Source organism: Orbicella faveolata, unplaced genomic scaffold (genome assembly GCF_042242905.1).
Source record: "Orbicella faveolata isolate gen_17 unplaced genomic scaffold, um_ofav_v1 contig_3, whole genome shotgun sequence".
Classification (NCBI taxonomy): domain Eukaryota; kingdom Metazoa; phylum Cnidaria; class Anthozoa; order Scleractinia; family Merulinidae; genus Orbicella; species Orbicella faveolata.
The window spans coordinates 20,776,093-20,795,933 of NW_028301558.1; the positions used below are offsets into that span (position 1 = coordinate 20,776,093).

The 19,841-nt window shown below is 40.4% G+C and overlaps 3 protein-coding genes and 3 pseudogenes across 3 annotated transcripts; 2 read left to right on the plus strand and 4 right to left on the minus strand.

The window, feature by feature from the left end:
* The first annotated feature begins 386 nt into the window (after positions 1–386).
* On the plus strand, positions 387–9,991 carry LOC110045224 (polycystin-1-like protein 2). The gene is made up of 5 exons (XM_089298690.1): positions 387–516; positions 1,977–2,172; positions 4,964–6,898; positions 7,589–7,748; positions 8,448–9,991. The coding sequence occupies exons 2-5, from the start codon at positions 2,005–2,007 to the stop codon at positions 9,908–9,910; spliced, it is 3,726 nt and encodes a 1,241-aa protein (XP_089154816.1). The 5' UTR covers positions 387–516; positions 1,977–2,004; the 3' UTR covers positions 9,911–9,991.
* Positions 2,903–4,371, plus strand: LOC149106828 (uncharacterized; annotated as a pseudogene).
* A 510-nt stretch (positions 9,992–10,501) lies between the features above and the next one.
* On the minus strand, positions 10,502–12,031 carry LOC149106829 (uncharacterized; annotated as a pseudogene).
* A 586-nt stretch (positions 12,032–12,617) lies between these two features.
* Positions 12,618–14,878, minus strand: LOC110045256 (adenosine receptor A2b-like). The gene has a single exon (XM_089298592.1). The coding sequence runs from the start codon at positions 14,469–14,471 to the stop codon at positions 13,503–13,505; it is 969 nt and encodes a 322-aa protein (XP_089154718.1). The 5' UTR covers positions 14,472–14,878; the 3' UTR covers positions 12,618–13,502.
* A 434-nt stretch (positions 14,879–15,312) lies between these two features.
* Positions 15,313–16,413, minus strand: LOC149106830 (uncharacterized; annotated as a pseudogene).
* Positions 16,414–17,412: 999 nt separating this feature from the next.
* On the minus strand, positions 17,413–19,377 carry LOC110045257 (adenosine receptor A2b-like). Its single transcript, XM_089298686.1, has one exon. It carries the CDS (start codon positions 19,102–19,104, stop codon positions 18,160–18,162), a length of 945 nt encoding a protein of 314 aa, XP_089154812.1. The 5' UTR covers positions 19,105–19,377; the 3' UTR covers positions 17,413–18,159.
* Positions 19,378–19,841: the final 464 nt, after the last annotated feature.

A 19,841-nucleotide genomic window follows, 5' to 3' on the forward strand; every position in this document is an offset into this window, starting at 1 on the left:
AAGTTACCAAACATACCTCACAGCATGGTAATATTTTGAACGCAGTAAAGAAGAACTAAAGCTCTCAAGCTGACCCCGCGAGAGAGGATTGAACTTGAAGTTACACATATTTCAATTAAAACAGACGTTTCGCGTTAGTTAAAAAACACAATAACACGCGCTTTAAGCATTCGTACGAGGTTTGGCTTTAACTTTTTCGAGAACGCTTGAGAATTTAATCACGGAGTCACTTAGAGAAATTAACTAAAGTGAATTGTTTTAAATAGTATTCCAAAAGTTACCTTGCCATGAGTAGATTTTTAGTAAATGATTTTTGCACTTATTGCTCGAACTTTGAGCGGAATCCGTCTTAATAACTGTACCCACGTGATTTCCACTTAGATAAGAGTGATTCTCCCACTAATGATATTCAGAAGGCAACACGAAAGTCCATATTCAGATGATGCATGAATGAATAAGGATGAAAGAAAGTGATCTCACACTCTGTTAAACTACAGTGATCAGTTTTCACACCTGGTGAGTGTATGAAAGCCTACTGTTCACAGGTAATACTTTGTTTGTTCCATTTTTCTTTAGTGAAAATTCTTTACTTTCTCAATAGAATTGTGTTCTCATATAATTGCCATTTTCGAGACAAATCTCGCAATTTCTGTCATGTCCCAAAACGGGCAGCTAAATAGGAAATAGAAAATCGGCAATCTCTACACTGTCAAACTTTCAGCGGAAGCACACTCACTGACGGAAATTATTTTTTTTAGCCTTTTAAAAGTCAGTAAAGTGGACAAAAATAATACATACACTCTAACCGTATATTTCCCATTTACGAACACCAAGCTTAGTGGGTTTCGCATTTAAGAAATTACGAAAACAAACGTAACCGAATTTTTCCATATTTGGCTTCCGTTGGCTTATCATTTTAACTGTACTTTTCAACTATGGATTTGAATTTTGGCACAACTGCCAACTGGAAAAGTAATAAAGACCACTTTGGTTGCAAACCAGGGAATCATTCTGTTCAGTCACTGAGTGAAAAGTTCTTCACATCGTTCATCCTCAAGATATTTTGTGTTTAAGAAACTTCGTCTTATCCCCGTTGTTCCTGGAAACAATGCCAAAAAATTGTCATGTTTGAATAAACAATGGTTTTCCAATACTTTGTCACCCTGCGTGAAAATGTAGACAAAAAGTTCATGCAAACCAGGGGAAAAAAACGAGCGCCTTAAGTTAGGCCTGAAAAGAAGAAACACTCTGAAAAATAATATCAGATCTAAGTTTATTCCAGGACTTTCGATTTAACTGTAGAGAGACTTTCAGTGTGAGTGACAGCAAAAACTTTATCCCTCCGCCGGCATGGAGACCAAAATATCATAAATGAAAAAGCACCGTGCTGTCAAAATTTGACAGTTTTCCAGAAATGCTTCTGATAAGAGCATCAAATTAAATTTCACTGGCAATTATAGTTATTTTTCTCCCAAAAATTGATCATTTTTTCTTTTTTTTTTTTTCATTACAAATTTATTGGCGACGGAGTCCGGGTATTTTACTAACATCTGTTGCTATCTGGTATTTCACACCCTTTCGGTGTTGAAACCAATTTGCATAATAGCGGAATGGTGGTATCTGTCTTCGATCATGAATAATTTTTCTGAGAAAATCAGAATCCCAGAAAAGTTAAATATAACGATTTAGAAAATAGCCCAAAGAAAATACCCGCTCTGATTAGTTTAGAATCGTTTTTCTATAACTCGATGAAAACAAAGGACTAGAATGAGCTGTTGACGTAATGATAGAGCGAGCAAAGGGAATTTACATTTCTGTTTCTAAAGAAATAGAAATAATAGCAATTAATATTTAAGAAGGGTAGCTTCAAACCCACAGAAGCTTTATATTGCGAAAGCTGCAGCTAGGCAAGCAGACCACCAGTTATCTGTAATAATCTGTGTATGCTGAAATTAATTTCTGTATTGTTGCGCCAGACCTGACAACGCCACAGATCACTTTGTCATGAACATCACAGCGAATTTGACCTCGGGGATGGGTTCGCAGGTGCCGCAAGATGGACCGGAAAGTGAATTGACTTTTGTGTTCCTCGGTGTCGTAGCAGGGACCATGATAATGTTCCTCGTCGGAACATTTTGGGCATGGAGAAAAGACCAGAAAGAAAAGGAAATGGTAAGGAAATTGAAAGATACGTTAGGATACGTTAGATCGATATCTCAGGCATAGCATTGTTTCTAGACTTTTAAAAGACCTTTGAAAGTTTAGAATGGAACTTCATTCTAAAGGCTCTAGAGAGGTTTGGGTTCGGCGCGCCTTTAATACAATGGGTTAAGACTTTTTGCAACAACATCCAAAGCTGCGTTATTCAGTAGTAGTAATGGCTACGCAATGCCCTTCTTTGAATTACAACGAGGCGTTAGACAGGGGTGTCCGCTTTCCGGTATACTCTTTGTAATTGCTGTTGAAATTTTAGCAAATTCAATAAGAGATGAGCACTCGATAATGGTATAGATATTAAGGGAAGGAGTGTAAGCTTTCAGAATATGCAGACGACACCTCCTGTTTCGTGCGCGACATAGATTCGAGAAATTAGAGAAAGGTGTTCGGGATAAGAACTAAGCAAAACAAAAACGGAGGCAATATAGTTGGGAAAAAAACAATCCACAACCCACAAACCTCTTTGGCATTAACTGGCCCCCGAAGTGTGTGTGTCTGGGCGTTTGCTTCTCCCGCGACTCAGAAATATCCGCAAAAGATTATTTCGAAAAAAGATTGCTTGCTCTAGAAAAGTGTCTTAACATCTGCTCATCAAGAGATCTAACAATTCACGGGAAAATAAACATTGTCAAAAATTTAACTTTTTCAGTTTTTATTGCCTCAGCGTACCCAGTGGATTTGTTGACCAAGTGAGTAAGCTTCTTTCTAGCTTCGTATGGAACCACAAACCGCCTAAAATCAAGCATTGGACAATGATTGGTGAGATTAAGGACGGCGGACTTAATATGCCTGACTTTGAAATTATAAATAAATCTCTGAAGGCAGATTGGGTGAAACGGTTTCTTAATCCTCAAACGCAGTCCTGGAAGACAATACCCTTTGATCTTTTACATTACGTAGGTGGCCCCTTGCTGTTCGAACGAAATTTTTCTTTAAAAACTTTGCCTGAATTGTCCTTCCTACCACTTTTTTACCGCGACGTCTTAAATGCGTGGGAAGAGATTATTATGTACACTCCTACAACAACAAAAAAATAGAAAATGAGATCTTATGGAATAATCATTTCATTACAATCGGCAGAAAATCCATTTTTTATCAACAATGGTACAATGCCGGAGTAAAGAACCTATCAGATATTCTGGACGAAGAAGGAAATTTCTTGTCTTTTCCTGAATTTAGAAAGAAGTATAAAATAAAAACAAACTTTCTACGTTATTTTGGGTTGTGCAACGCCATTCCAAAGTACTGGAAAGAAGCCTTTAACCGCGACCTTGAAAACGAATCAGTTAGCACAGGACAGTCGACACACCCTTTAAACATTTCATTTTGGATTTGTCAGCAAGCACGTTCACTGTACGTCTCCAAAACGTTCCAAAAACCTACATTTAAAGCTCGTCTAATTAAGGTCGGTTTTACTGATCGGAGCATCGCAGCGTTATACATTCTCCCGTTTAAAGTCACCAAAAGCATGAAACTCTCGATGTTTCAATTCAAAATAACCACCATATTGTTTGCACTAGCGACAAATTTTTAGAGCTAAAATTATTGAAAATATGAATGTCAATTGTGTGGTGTAAGACAGACCCTAGAGTATCTGTTCGTAGAATGTGTGCACGTCCGTTCTTTCTGGAACCTTCTTGCCTCTTGGTGGAATTCTTGTAACTTGCCCGAAGTAGCTCTGACGAACAAAGCTAAAATATATACACAGCGCCCCGAGAAGCGATCTTTCCGCGCTGTCAACCTTTGCCTGATAGTAGCCCGTTACTACATCAAAACTGCAGCCAAAGAAAGTGAACCCTACAGCATTACAGCGTTCAAAGTAAACTATCCACGGAGTCACCAAGCGTTCGAGCATCCGTGAGCTTTTTTAGATACTTATATATAGCATTCTATTGATTTTATATGTAATAAATGTCAAGTGTAAGTAAAAAGAATATTGTAAGCTACAGTATTGTGAACAGTATCAGTGGTATAAATTACGATAGTATTGTGAGTAGTAGTAGTGGTAGTAGTGTAAGTAACGGTGATATTAGTGTTGTAAGTAACGTAAGTACTGTAGGTAATGTTAGTATTGTAAACAGTGTTAGTAGTGTAAGTAATGTTAGTGTTATATGTAATTAATTTATGATTAAAAGAAAGATTGTTGCGTTTCAAAAAAAAAAAGGTAAATCATTCATAAATAAAGAAAATAAAACTGGACTTAAACCATAAAAAAAAGGAAATTCAAAGAGAACGTGGCAAGATTTTAGTACTTGCTCTAATTTTGGCTGCTGTGCAGCGAGAAAACATTAACACTCATAGCGTTTCGCAGGAAACTCTAGAAAAATAAATCAACATGCGATCTTTTTTAAGCCCTGGCCAAACGGAATCGCAAGTACACCCAAGTTTTCAACTTGGGTTTACTTGGGAGTCCGTTTGGCCAGGGCTTAATGATTCAAGTTTTCTTTTTTTTAAGAAGCCACTCTCGAAATATTGACATTCTGATTTAGCATTGAGGCTAAAAGACCAAACCGAGAAAAATCATTTATTCATCCCTCAAACTCGAGCTTCATGTTATAATTTTAATGTTTAGACCATAGCTTATATATTTCACATTAAAGCTTTGAAATGTATTAAAATTGGTCAAGTAAAATTTGTGTTCCAACAGACATAAACAGTAAGGCCGTAACGGTTATAAATTTCAATACGCCATATCTCCAAAGGAAATCGGACTGAACATTAACATTGTGTGTTTCTTTCTTCATAGTCTGGTACCACAGTGATCCCACAGCAATCTTTTCACCGCTGTCCACAGCACTACTTGCTCATGTTCTACACAGGATCTGGTCGGCACAGTGCAACCACTGCAAATGTGTTTTGTCGTATCTATGGAAACCACCACAAGACAAAGCCCATCATTTTGCGTGATCCCGACCGCCAAATGTTTCATCCTTCTTCTATCAGTTCCTTCCTTGTGACACTGAACCTCTCTTTGGACCAGATACGAGAAATTCACTTGTGGCATGACATTTCAGGTCCAGATCCCCCATGGTTCTTAGAGAGTGTCGTAATTTGCCATTTAAACACTGACGTCACATGGTATTTTGAGGTAAACCGCTGGCTTGACGTCAGTACAGGTTCAAAGGAAGTTGAATGCAAATTAAAGCCCTTAAAAAGAAAGACAATGCTGAGAGTAAAAACCATGTTTGATGCTAAAATTGTGGACAATATAAAAAACAGGCATCTTTGGGTCTCTCCTTTATACAAACACAACAGAAGCACGTTCAGTAAATTCCAAAAAATGTCTTGCTGCCTTACGGTCACTGGATTAACGATATTAATAACAGCAGTGTTGGTTCATACAACTCAAGACTTGTTTTCTTATTCATCAATAAGGGTGGGACCTTGGAAATTGAGACTTGGTGATATTTATAGAGCTCTCATTTGCAGTGGAATTGCTTTTGTTTATCGTATTTTGCTAGAGATTCTTTTCGTAAATTCAGGGCCAAACTCCTTATTACAAGCCGACGACAAGAATGTGCAAGGTTACATAGAAGACAATTTTGAAAAGCTAAATAAAATAATATTTGTGGACGAAACTAATGAGGCTGATTGTGCGTCAAATTGCGAGAAAGAAAACGCGTCGAGCTCTGACACGTGTGACATAGAACTAGAATTTGCAAATTCCGAGGAACTGAAAGCTGGGAGCGCAGATGCAGATCCATTCCATTTGGACAACACAGCCAGTGATCCAGGAGGGAGTCTGTCAGACAAACGAACGATAGATTGTGGTGACGAAAATTGCTCTTTCAAGGAAGCTGAATGCCTGGAGGATTTGCTTGATATTCTTGGAAATTTCCCGGAAAAACAAGAAATAATTCAAATTTTAGATGACAACTCTCGTGCTCCTCAAAGTAGCCAGAGTGGTGAAGCTGAAGAGAATGAAAAGTCAAAAGAAGACCCTGATAAGTCCTCCAATTTTGCTTCTGGTAAAGAGTCCGGGGTAGACACGCACAAAGATCGGCGAGAGTCAGTGGCTTGGACAGCAACTGTAACGAACCCTGATAAGATTTCAAAACTTTGGAGAAGTCTTCCATTCCCCCAGCAACTCATTGACGAAGACAGCATTAGAAAAATACACCATGATTCGTCGCCTGTACTTCCGAAGATTGTTTTGAGCATAACTCAAGCCCAATGTTTTGTTTTTCCATTCATTTCCACCATTGTAGCCATAGCAACTGGTATCCATTGGTCTGACTCGTTGACAAAGTCATGGTTCGCGACATTTGGAATTGCTCTTTCTTGTGAAGTTTTTGTTTTGGAAACATTTTATGTATTTCTGCATGCCATTTATTTCCTGATATGTCGACAAAGGCCGGTAAAGGAAGAAGATTTAGTTGACGCACTTTTTGATAAAGTCTGGGTTAACGACGAACAAAACACGACATATTACTCAGATGTGGTGGGTGAGGAGGAAGGAGAGCTAGTTCCCAGGCCCCCGAGTCAAGCTGACATACAAAAGGCTCAGGAAAATGCCGGAAAAGAAAGAGAATTGGAAGACGTGCTCAAGATGCTTTGTTTCGACGTTTTGTTTATAGCACTGCTAATTTTCATTTCTTTTGGAAACAGAGATGCTTCAGCTTATCCCGTAAGAGCAGGCCTGGAGAAGTCCTTCAACATCAGCAGAAGCTTTAATACTGGGGTAAAGATAGCTTTGTAAAACAATTTGTTGTGTTAGAGAGATATCTACCATAAGTGACTCAAGCTACTCTGAACACGTATGCCCTGGACAATTAGGGTGAGAATTCAGGGTAACGATCTACCTACGTAATTACCCGCTTTTGTGATCTTTCACAAGATGACACTTTTGCATATTTCAACGTTATCAGTTTTTGTTTTTGTTTTATTTTGGACGTTTATATAAGTGTCACACATCAACCGTGGATAACAATTTCTTTCATTTTTTTTCATCCTATACATTAGTAATTAGCCGCTACTATTCCCTTGTACCCTCGTAGTCCGGTCGGTAGAACAACAGTCATGCGGGTTTACACCCTGCAGTCGAGGCCAAAGCAACAGGCACTAAGCACTCCCCCCCCCCCCCCAAAAAAAACGAATAATAATAATAATAATAAACAAATAAATAAGACTAAAAACAGCTAAGGTCAAAATCTAAGCACAGCCCGTTAGCCGGTCCAATATCTTCTCCGTCTTGGATTTGCTTAAGTTTCAACATTTCTTTTCAAGCATAAAGTAGTGTAATAAATTTTTTTCTCCAAAACATCCTACACGAATCTTGGACTTGGTCAATAAAGCATAATTAGGCACATTTAAAGGTCACCAAACATTCCTATTTTAACATTTTCCTGTTATTGAATCTGCTCTCTTATAGGTCAAAAACGCTGAAACGTTTTGGAAGTGGCTTGTAAAAGATACCATTCCAGTACTTCTTGGAAAAAGGCTTAGTAAGGACAGAGAGCATTTTCTTATCGATGGCTATAGTTTTCTGCTAGGAACTGCAATTCTGAGACAGCAAAGAATTAAATCAGGAGGTAGGTCGCTTTCTAATGAGGTCTGTCGTTAAATTCTGTTCTTGTAGCTCAAGTTTGACATAAAACAATGAAAGATAAAAACTTCAGGCTATAATCACAACAGTAAATTGTAAATGTGAGGCTTCTTTGTTCTCAAAGTAATCACCCTCACCATTTCCGATTTTCAAACCGCACAGGTTATGATTGATTAATTTAGTAAAATTTCACGTCGGTGATTATTCGATCGGATCGCACTGTCTATTTGTCCAGTCCCTAAGTTCTGTCCCTTCCTTGCCCCACATGGGGGTTTGAACCCAGGAGGGAAAGACATTTTAGGGACTGGACCAAGTATCTATTAGAAAACACTGTAAGAAAGCCTGCGTTAAAAACTGGAAAGAAACACAGAAAAGGCACATTGCGTTGAGGAAATGATGGCGCGAGCAAAGAGAATCTTCATTTTGGAAATAAAAGATACATTCCCTTTCTTTTTCTCGTAGTGTTTTCTAAAAGAAATAGAAAGCCCCCCCTCCCCCCACCCCCCCCCCCCACCCCGTTTTTGGTCATATCGCGTTATGATTGAAGAAACACCCATGACAGTTTGAGTCGAAGGACCTGCGGATCATGTAACTACAGCATTCCTCGTTCTTCCAAATATGGCTTCTATTTCTTAATTGTAAGAGAACGTTTATCGATATTGTTCTTTTTCGCTTATATTTTCAGCCGACTGTGAAATCCCAGACGTGGCTAAGCCCGTGTTTAGTGGGTGTAAGCCGGTGTTCCTGACAAAAACTAATGAAGACACTAATGACTATCAACAAGGCTGGAGGAAACAAACAGTACCGCAGTTAAACCACACCTTCGGGTCACCATGGAGATACTTGAGCGGAAAGGAATCCAATACTGATTACACTGCATGGGGACGAAGACAGAACTCGTTTGGTGGGGGAGGGTACATAGCATACCTAGCGACTGATTGGCAAGGCACGATGGAGCTCATAAATTCGCTTAAAGCCCATGGCTGGATTGATGGCCTCACAAGAGTGGTTTTTCTTGAGTTTTCAATCTACAACGCTAACGTCAACATCCTATCGGCGGTGATATTTTCGATTGAATTTTCGTCTTTCGGCGGTGCCTTTCCTCGCGTCGACATGCATTTGTTCCGTCTGTATCGTTATTTTACCCCACTGCAGTTCTTGTATCTTGTAGCTGAGATATTTTTTGTCATTTTCGTGGCACATCTAATCTACAGAGTAGGATGCCTTATCTACCGAGATCGCTGGAGCTATTTTACGTCTTACTGGAATCTCACTGATATTTTCCTAATTCTTTTCTCTCTGGTAACCATAGCTTTGTACGCTGTTCGTGAGAGCCACCTTAGCAGCGCGATCGAAGCAATTCGAGAAAATCCAGATACTTTTTACGGTTTTCTGACAGTGGCCTTCTACGATGACTACATAGCTTACTTTTCATGTCTAATTGTTCTCATTCCTACAGTCCAGTTCTTAAAGTTTCTTAAGTTTAACAAGAGTTTTATGATATTTTACTCTACGCTTGAGAGAATTCGAGGGGACATTTCTGGTTTCGCTTTCGTCTTCTTTGTGAGTTTGATGTGCTTTACCTATTGGGCGTACAGCATGTTGAAAACCGTCGCCGAATCTTTCAGCACCTTCAGTGGCACGTTTTACAGCATGATCGCCATGTTGTTGGGCAAATTCAGCTTCCGGCTGTTATCGCCTGGTCAGGCTGTAGCAGCGGCAGTTGGACCTATCTTCACTTACACCTTCACTTGTGCTAACGTGTTCTTCATACTAAACATTATTCTAACAATCATCACCATAGGATTCCAGGAATCACGGGAAGACGACCGCTTCCAACAGAGCGAGTACGAGATAATCAAGTTTATCATTACCTCCTTCAAAGGCGCTTGTGGTCTACTACCGCCCTACATACCACCACTGCCACGAATCGAGCCTCCAGCACAGGAGAAACACTTTACGTACTTTCAGTGGAAGCTGTGCACCAGGTATTTTACACGGAGTCAGTTTCCACGCTTGCTGAACTTTGCTAACGATGCTTATTTAGAAGATTTTGCGGACGAATTAGAATTGGTGGCAAATTTGCTTAGCATGCCTCAGTCGAGAGGGCTTCTTTATGAAATAACTCGCAAGGAACAAGGCTTTTAGAAGTTTTTACAGAGCTTTTTAATTTGCCCACTGCATATGTAACTGTAATGGGAAAAAGCAAATAAAAAATAAACGATATTTTCAAAAGTGCCGATGTACATTTGGTATTACTATAAATCCAGTTCAACTTCCCTTGAGAATTCCACGCTCCATAGAGAAATCCTCGATCAGATAAGAGCTCAGTCGACACTCGGTACTAGGCTTGAAAAAAATGAGTGCCCCAGCTACTTCAATAAGTGTTATCGATCACCTTATAGCCTTGATTTGATCAAGGCTAAGTGAGGCTCTATCCTTCCCCCTAAGTGGGGGGGGGGGGGGAGGGGGTGGGGGCGGAGGAGGGAGGCAGCTAGCCTGCGTGTCAGAAATACTCGTGTAAAGTTTGTCAACAGTCACTGGTCTTTTCTAGTAAGTTTCGATCCGTCTATTGTTAGTCAAATTAAGTCGTTTTTTTCGGTTTACCGAACCCATTCCTCTACACGGAGGTCTACAAAAGCAGGTAAAAGCACTCACATTATTACTTTTAGCGATCAAGTTTGCTTTTGTTTATTCTTTCTAAAGAATTTGAAACATGTACTAATTTAAATTAACCCATTATAGTTTAGTTTCCTGGTAACGATCATACGGAGGTCCATTCTCATTGGTCAACTCATCAACAGTTGTTCTGTCCTCCGGTTGGTTTCAGTATGTTAATATTATTGGCACTGATCTGGATCTCTGGACTTTCTTCTGTGTCGTATTATGACGACATTTAGTTAGCGACATGAAAGAGTTTTCGTTCAGTGAACTTGATCGCGCAATTTTACTATCGATATGACGCCGAGATCTTCCAAGCTCACTGGTGTTTTTAGGTAATTGAGTTTTTCGCTGAATGTCTTTCCCTCTTGGGGCATTTTCAGTCTGAACTGTTACGATTAGTTGATTGCGCTTTTGTGTGAATATCAGATCGTTTGCTACCCTCGATGGAGCTGACATGGGTCTTTCCTTCACTGCCTCATTCCGCCTCTGCCAAAAGGTGCTTGAACACATCATAACACCGACGAATTCTGACCTTAATAATCGGGCGTCTCTTTGCTCGTTTTGAAGCTTTTCAACATCTAGCAATGCCACAGAATAGCGACGTTGCCTGATGTAACGCACAGTGCGAGTTGCTGGCCGTTTTCTTCACCGAACCAGCTCCCGCAATGAAGCTTCTCTTAAGCGGCGGTGTCTATACCATTACAATACAGGGTTGAACAGAGAGTTTAACTGAAGTATTGTTTCTGCCCATCGTACAGTAGACATTTGGAGGAAAAAAGAAAAAGCTCCCTCAAAGAGATATACGATGATCGGCACACCCGAGACACCAACGAAAACTGTTAAGCAGAAAGTCGTGTAAGCAACCTTGCTTTCAAGCTTCCTTTTAAGCAGAACATTTACTTGGCGGATTCGCGTTCTGTTCCATTTTCGCACTGCGAGATAAGCCTTGACGTAAAAATATGCTATAAGTGATAAGCAACCAAACCAGAAAATGCTCAAAATAACATATTCCACTAATACAATTTCATAAGGAAGGTTAACAGCTGCCGTTATGACGAATGGAACAACCATTATTACTACCGATAGCCTGGCAACTCTCGTGTACTTCTTTACGCGGCGTCCTGTAACAATACCTTTGTACTCCATCAGGAGCCATAATGACCCCATACATTTCGCTATCGCCACCTACCTCCCCCAAGCAATAAGGAGCAAATGTAAAACTTACGTGCTGCAGACGGTGTACATTACAGAGGCACTTGTGGAATATATCGCACAAATAATATTCACATCTAAGACTCTCTGGTTAACTAACGTGTCTAACGTGATAGACAGTGGCATAGATACAGCACCCACCAAAAGATCAGCTAAAGCCACGCTAGCTCTGTTTGAATTCTTTTTCGATTCTCTTCTCGTCTTCACTGCTATTATCACCAAGAGGTTTAACAGAATGGTAACTGGACAAGCAATGGTTGTGATGGCAACAATAATCTTAAAAGAAGTTGTGTGATTTAAGTCCCAGATGTATTGTGGCGATTCCGGGCAACAAAACGGTGACCTGGTTTCGTGGGAGGAATTGCCGAGTGATTCTGTATTCTTCGTTGTCATAATCGAGTCACCTCGTTAAATTTCTAGACAGCTTGGTACTGATTTGGCTCCGTGTGTCACTGTCTTCTTGTCAAAACTCTACTGCAGCTGATCTTGACATTTGCTGGACAGAGTGGAAAATACGGTTGCTGATGGTGTATGTTGTTTTTCAGTGTGCTAATAATATGTCGAGCTGTTTTGTCTTGTTTTGCTTTCTATTCATTTCTATTTTTAGTGATAAATTAATAAAGATGGTGAATTTTAAGCGCGGTAATGAAATGTGAAGGTGAATTAATCAACATGACACGAGCGTGGGACAATGAAAAATTTAATTTATCACTACTCACGATGACTTCGATAGCGTTGATCCTAGCAGTATCCAGGACACCTGTCATATATGAACTCAGTTAAATGACCTCGCTCTCCATGAGTTCTCGTAGCTCAGTGGATAGAGCGCCCGCCCGGTGTTCAGGAGGTCATGGGTTCGATTCCTGTCGGGGACTCAGAATTTTTCTTGGTCCCAAGCTCGTGTCATGTTGATTAATTCACCTTCACAATTACAGTTGTGTTCACTTCTTTGTTAGCGAGGTAGTTAGAGGTGGCATCACACAGCAAAATTAGCACTTTCATTCATGTAGGGCAATGAAATTACATTTGTTCGTACACAGCTGCTTTAAACAGTAACAGCTGTAATAGTAACTTTATTATTACATAATTCAATACGAGCTTCAGTAGTTCACAGCTAGATACACAAATCTTTACTGTAATTATGCAGGTTATTACAACAAATCTGACCCGTATCTGTGACATGTGTATTTAAGGTTATACTTTTCAAATTCCACACTGTTATGTAAATGACGATGGCAGACTTTTCTTTCCAAGCATGTCTTGCAAACTCTAATCGCCTCACATCGTTTTTTTCTTTAATCTTTTACAATACTATAATACATCTTAGTTAGTTGTATTAGTCGCGGGAAAAGCAAGCTGTTTCCGGACAAATAAAAAATCATATAAAAATAAATTTCCTGTCAACTTTTTATCATGGAGTATATTTGAGAAAGTGGCAAGGCTGACTTATAGCTGCTTATTACATCGTAAATTTGTTCTATACCTCTTTGGAGTGCGAGAATACCTCGCCTGCTGTTGTCTTGCCGAAAGCGTCGGCCATGTTGTACGGTAGTTGAATGTTATCCCGAGGCAATCTTTTAAAAGCTGCTACAGAAACGTCTTTTAAAATTATTACGAATACTCTGGGGCTATCGGCTAAGAATATTTTACAGTGCTTAGATATTAATAAAATAATCTACTTAAACGTGCAATGATCGAGGGTCTCTGGCTTAAAACTACCCTTGATCAAAAAAAGAGTTTCCTCGCTGTTTAACGTCACGCAATATCACTGTGACAAAATTTGTTTATCTACGTTAGTTTCTATTCCATCCACAGTTTCACTTTCACTTCCGGAATGGCGTTTCATATATCTTCCCCTGGCTGATCACATGATTCTTTCATATTCCTCGTGGCGCCATTCAAAAAGGAAACTTGACAAAATCCTTTTGAATGCACGTCGATATTCTTTATTATTGAAGCAGTAAAGAGCGGGGTTGATGGCAGACGTAGAAAACGCCACGGTACGAGCCACATCATACCTGATTCCGTAGTTCTTTTCCGGTTGCGTCAATCGCAGATAAAAGAGATAACTCCATCCACCCGTAAAAACAACTAGTACCATGACGATAGTGCGGGCAAAACGTCTCTCTTTAGCGATGTTTTCAGTCTTGAGAAGCTGTACTTCTGCCGCCTCATGTCGTGTTCCCCTTAGTTCAGTTCTTGCACGCATCGCAGCTGGTCGTTTACGCCGTTTGGAGATTCGATAATAAACAACTGCGTAACACACGATCATTTCCACGTAGCACAACCCAAACACAGCGGCGGTTAGGTACGATGTTATCTCTTTCTCGATGGTTAGCCTTATGGCAGAACACGCACAGGCTAACGCCCAGACAACGGCCAGAACGATTTTCTTTCTTGCTGTCATTGTATTCTTGTAGTCAAGATGTGGGGAGACGATCAAAGTGCGATCAAGCCCAATCAACGCCAATGTTAGTAACGAGACAGCACCAGCAAAGTTGCTAACTACGCGAAAGACTAAACACGCGCCGTCCGGGAGACATTGGATTTTTATCTGAGCGATAATCAAGGCGATTAAAAGCGGCTGAACCACAAGAGCAATGACAAGATCCGCAGCAGCCAAACTTGAAATGAAGTAATGGAAGCTTGAGGTCACGCCTTTAGTTGAAAACACTGCTATGCACACCAACAAGTTACCCAGTGAGCCCAGAATACTCGTACATATGTTGATTCCCACAAGACGCAGAGCTGCAACCCGGTGTGCAACCATATAGTCTGCCAAATCAAGAGAACAGGTTCCCGAGCACAAGCAGGAGTCATTTAGTGCGGACATCCTCGGACTGGCTTGCAAGTAAAGTAATATTTCCTGCTTTTCGCAAAACTTCGTCAATAATTCGTCCCCAGGTTCCGGCTCTAACGTCCACAAAATTCTTCCTACAGTTTACGAGAATTTTAGCATACCTAGGGACCTAGCATACCTAGAGACTGATTGGCAAGGCACGATGGAGCTCACAAATTCGCTTAAAGCCCATGGCTGGATTGATGGCCTCACAAGAGTAGTTTTTCTTGAGTTTTCAATCAACAACGCTAACGTAAACATTCTATCGGCAGTGATATTTTCGATTGAAGTTTCGTCTTTTAGCGGTGCTTTCCTCGTGTCGACATGCATTTGCTCCGTTTGTATCGTTATTTTACCCCACTATAGCCATATTTTTTGTCATTTTCGTGGGACACCTTATCTGTAGAGTGGGATGCCTTATCTACCGAGATCGCTGGAGCTATTTTACGTCTCACTGAAACCTCACTGATATTTACTAATTCTGTTCTCTCTGGCAACCATAGCTTTATATGCTGTTCATGAGAGCCACCTTAACAGCGCTATCGAAGCAATTCGAGAAAATCCAGATACTTTTTACGGTTTTCTGACGATGGCCTTCTACGATGACTACATAGCTTACTTTTCATGTCTAATTGTTCTCATTCCTACAGTCCAGTTCTTAAAGTTTTTTAAGTTTAACAAGAGTTAAATAATATTTTTCTCTACGCTAGAAAGAATTCGAGGGGACATTTCTGGTTTCGCCTTCGTCTTCTTTGTGAGTTTGATGTGCTTCACCTACTGGGCGTACAGCATGTTGAAAACTGTCTCCGAATCTTTCAGCACCTTCAGTGGCACGTTATACAGCATGATCGCCATGTTGTTAGGCAAATTCAGCTTCCGACTGTTATCGCCTGGTCAGGCTGTAACAGCGGCAGTCGGACCTATCCTCAATTATACATTCACTTATTTTACACCGGACCAGCTCCAATGAAGCTTCTCTTTAGCGGCGGTTTCTATACCAGTACAACGCAGGGTTGAACAGAGGGTTTAACTGAAATATTGTTTCTACCCATCGTACAGTAGACATTTGGAGGAAAAAAGAAAAAGCTCCCTCAAAGAGATATGCGATGATCTGCACACCCGAGACACCAACGAAAACTGTTAAGCAGAAAGTCGTGTAAGCAACCTTGCTTTCAAGCTTCCTTTTAAGCAGAACATTTACTGGGCGGATTCGCGTTCTGTTCCATTTTCGCACTGCGACATAAGCCTTAACGTAAAAATATGCTATGAGTGATAAGCAGCCAAATCAGAAAATGCTCAAAATAACATATTCCACTAATACAATTTCATAAAGAAGGTTAACAGCTGCCGTTATGACGAATGGAGCAACCATTATTGCTGCCGATAGCCTAGCAACTCTCGTGTACTTCTTTGCGCGGCGTTCTGTAACAATACCTTTGTACTCCATACATTTCGCTATCGCCACCTACCTCTCCCAAGCAATTAGGAGCAAATGTAAAACTTACGCGCTGCAGATGGTGTACATTACAGAGGCACTTGTGGAATCTATCGCACAAATAATATCCACATCTAAAACTCTCTCGTTAACTAACGTGTCTAACGTGATAGACAGTGGCATGGATACAGCACCCACCAAAAGATCAGCTAAAGCCACGCTAGACAGCAGGATGTTTGAATTCTTGTTTAACTCTCTTCTCGTCTTTACTGCTATTATCCCCAAGAGGTTTAACACAATGGTAACCGGACAAGCAATGGTTGTGATGACAACAATAATCTTAAAAGAAGTTGTGTGATTAAGTCCCAGATGTATTGTGGCGATTCCGGGCAACAAAACAGTGACCTGGTTTCATGGGAGGAATTGCCGAGTGATTCTGTATTCTTCATCGTCATGATAGAGTCACCTCGTTAAATTTCTTGACAGCTTGGTATTGGTTTGGCTCCGTGTGTCACTGTCTTCTTGTCAAAACTCCACTGCATCTGGTCTTGACATTTGCTGGACAGAGTAGAAAATACGGTTGCTGATGGTGTATGTTGTTTTTCAGTGTGCTAATAATATGTCGAGCTGTTTTGTCTTGTTTTGCTTTCTATTCGCCAGTAGTTAGCCAAAATGATTGGTGAAATGCGGAGAATGGCTGGACAAGGGGTAATTTCCTGATGTCACTGATTGCAGCTAGATTTCCCATGGAGAGCAGTTTGTATATAGCGCTAGAGTTTTGTCTCCCGTGTGTAGGCGTTTTTCTACTGCAAATGGGCCTTTTTCTTCCGTTTATGGATCTCTATAAGCGTTTCATTATTACTGCTTTTGAGCGTGTTTCTTAACATTTCTTCCTAGGTAAAGCGTTTTTATACTGTTGATAAGCGTTCTTCTACCGTTGGTAAGCGTTTTTCTACCGTTTATTAGTTTTTCCAAACATTGATAAACGTTTTTCCTACCGTTTCTAACCGTTTATAAGCATTTTTCCAAAGGTTTATAAGCGTTATCCCTACCATTTATCAGCGTTTTTCTACCGTTTGCAGTGCCGTAGCAACGGGAAAAAACTGGGGGGACACAGAATCTAGCGCCGAAGGCGCGAACCGTTAACCGGGTCTGGGGGCATGCATGCCCCCCTTCTCCCGAGAAAATTTTGAAATCAGAGCTAGGTTCGGAAATGCTATTTCCAGCGTTCTCCAAGAGCTATTTGTAACTTAAAAGTATCGCGAAATACTTCCTCCTCTGTCTCAGCAGAGCAATGCAGATTGCAAAAAGTATAAGACTTGCAACGTTAATTACAAGATAACAAAACCGACTGTCTCTCAAGAAAGTGTTTTACCTGTCAGAGACTCAGGGTCAGGTATAAGCTCGTTATTAAAATGTCTGACACAGTTCTTTCCACGACCCTTGCGATAAATTACAGTTGTGTTCACTTCTTTGTCAGAGAGGTAGTTAGAGGTGGCATCACACAACAAAATCAGCACTTTTATTCATGCAAGGCAATGAAATTACATTTGTTCGTACACAGCTGCTTAAAACAGTAACAGCTGTAATAGTAACTTTATTATTACATAATTCAATACGAGCTTCAGTAGCTCACAGCTAGATACACAAATCTTTACTGTAATTATGCAGGTTATTACAACAAATCTGACCCGTATCTGTGACATGTGTATTTAAGGTTATACTTTTCAAATTCCACACTGTTATGTAAATGACTATGGCAGACTTTTCTTTCCAAGCATGTCTTGCAAACTCTAATCGCCTCACGTCGTTTTTTTCTGGCAAAGCTGACTTACAGCTGCTTATTACATAAATTCGTTCTCTACCTCTTTGGAGTGCGAGAATACTTCGCCTGTTGCTGCCTTGCCGAAAGCGTCGGCCATGTTGTACTGTAGTTGAATGTTATCCCGAGGCAATCTTTTAAAGCTGCTACAGAAATGTCTTTTAAAATTACTTCAAATACTCCGGGTCTATCGGCTAAGAATATTTTACGGTGCTTAGATATTAATAAAATAATCTACTTAAACGTCCAATGATCGAGGGTCTCTGGCTTAAAACTACCCTTGATCAAAAAAAGAGTTTCTTTCGCTGTTTAACGTCACGCAATCTCATTCTGGCAAAATCTGTTTATCTGCGTTGATTTCTATTCCATCCACAGTTTCACTTTCACTTCCGGAATGGCATTTCATTATACCTTAAACTGGCTGATCACAAGATTCTTTCATATTCCTTGCGGCGCCATCCAAAAAGGAAACTTGACAAAATCCTCTTGAATGCACGTCGATATTCTTTATTATTGAAGCAGTAAAGAGCGGGGTTGATGGCAGACGTAGAAAACGCCACAGTACGAGCCACATTATACATGATTCCGTAGTTCTCTTCCGGTTGCGTCAATCGCAGATAAAAGAGATAACTCCATCCACCCGTAAAAATAACTAGTACCATGACTATAGTGCGGGCAAAACGTCTCTCCCTAGCGATGTTTTCAGTCTTAGTCTCGAGTTCCTGTACTTCTGCCGCTTCAGTTCGTGTCTTGTTCTGTGCACGCGACGCGACTAGTAGTTTACGCTGTTTGGAGATTCGATAATAAACAACTGCATAACACACGATCATTTCCACGTAGCACAACCCAAACACAGCGGCGGTTAAGTACGATGTTATCTCTTTCTCGATGGTTAGCCTTATGGCAGAACACGCACAGGCTAACACCCAGATAACGGTCAGAACGATTTTCTTTTTTGCTGTCATTGTATTCTTGTAGTCGAAATGAGGAGAGACGATCAAACAGCGATCCAGCGCAATCAAGGCCAATGTCAGTAACGAGACGACACAAGCAAAGTTACCAACTACACGAAAGACTAAATGCGCATCCGGGAGACATTGGAAGTTTATGTGAGCGATAATCAAGACGACTAAAATCGGCTGAACCACAAGAGCAATGACAAGATCTGCAGCAGCCAGACTTAAAATGAAGTAATGGAAGCTTGAGGTCATGCCTTTAGTTGAAAACACTGCTATGCACACCAACAAGTTACCTAGTGAACCCAGAATAATCGTAAATATGTTGATTCCCACAAGACACCAAGCTGCGGCCACGTCGTCTGCCGAGAAAACAAGAGAACAGTTTGAATTGGAGAGATTTAGCACGAACATTGCGAGACTGGCTTGCGAGGAAATGAGTACTTCTCCGAATTACGTCCTGCTTTTCGCAAAACTTTGTCACTAAGGTTCGTTCTACCGGCTCGTGACCCGCTGGCGCCAAGGCACGCCCAAACAGCACGAATCAAAGTCTCAACTTGGAAAATTGATCGTCACTCGGTGAGGAAATCGTTTCACTTCTATGTCGAATAAAAACAAGACGCTTTTGGCAAGTGTGAAACCAGGACGTACAAGTTAATTATCACTGAACTCCCTTTCATTAAAATAATGATTAGTTAAACTGCTTTTTGTACCAATATTTAAGATTCCGTATCTGAAAACGTGACCTTCATGCGTTACGTTATGCATTATTATACTATTACACTTGTAACGCAATTTTGCATCACTCAGGTTTCAGATTTCATTTATGATATATTTCTATTGTTCAGACGTCTGTTACTTCAACTGTTGCGATAATAACCCTTTCTTGCTATCCAGACTTACTATAGATTGAAACTACTCACTCGATGAGGAAATCGTTGCACCACCACGTTGAATGTAATATCCTCGTATAACTTGAACTTCGATTCGACTGCGAAAACATCATACATTGGTCAGCGAATTCGATCATAAGACGTCTAACAGGATGCGAATGAAAGAGCGAAGGAAATATCAAGTGAATCTCCCATCCATACTTAAAACTTGGATTTCAAAGGTTAAAATTTAAAAAGTTGCGAAAAGGCTTCACTGCG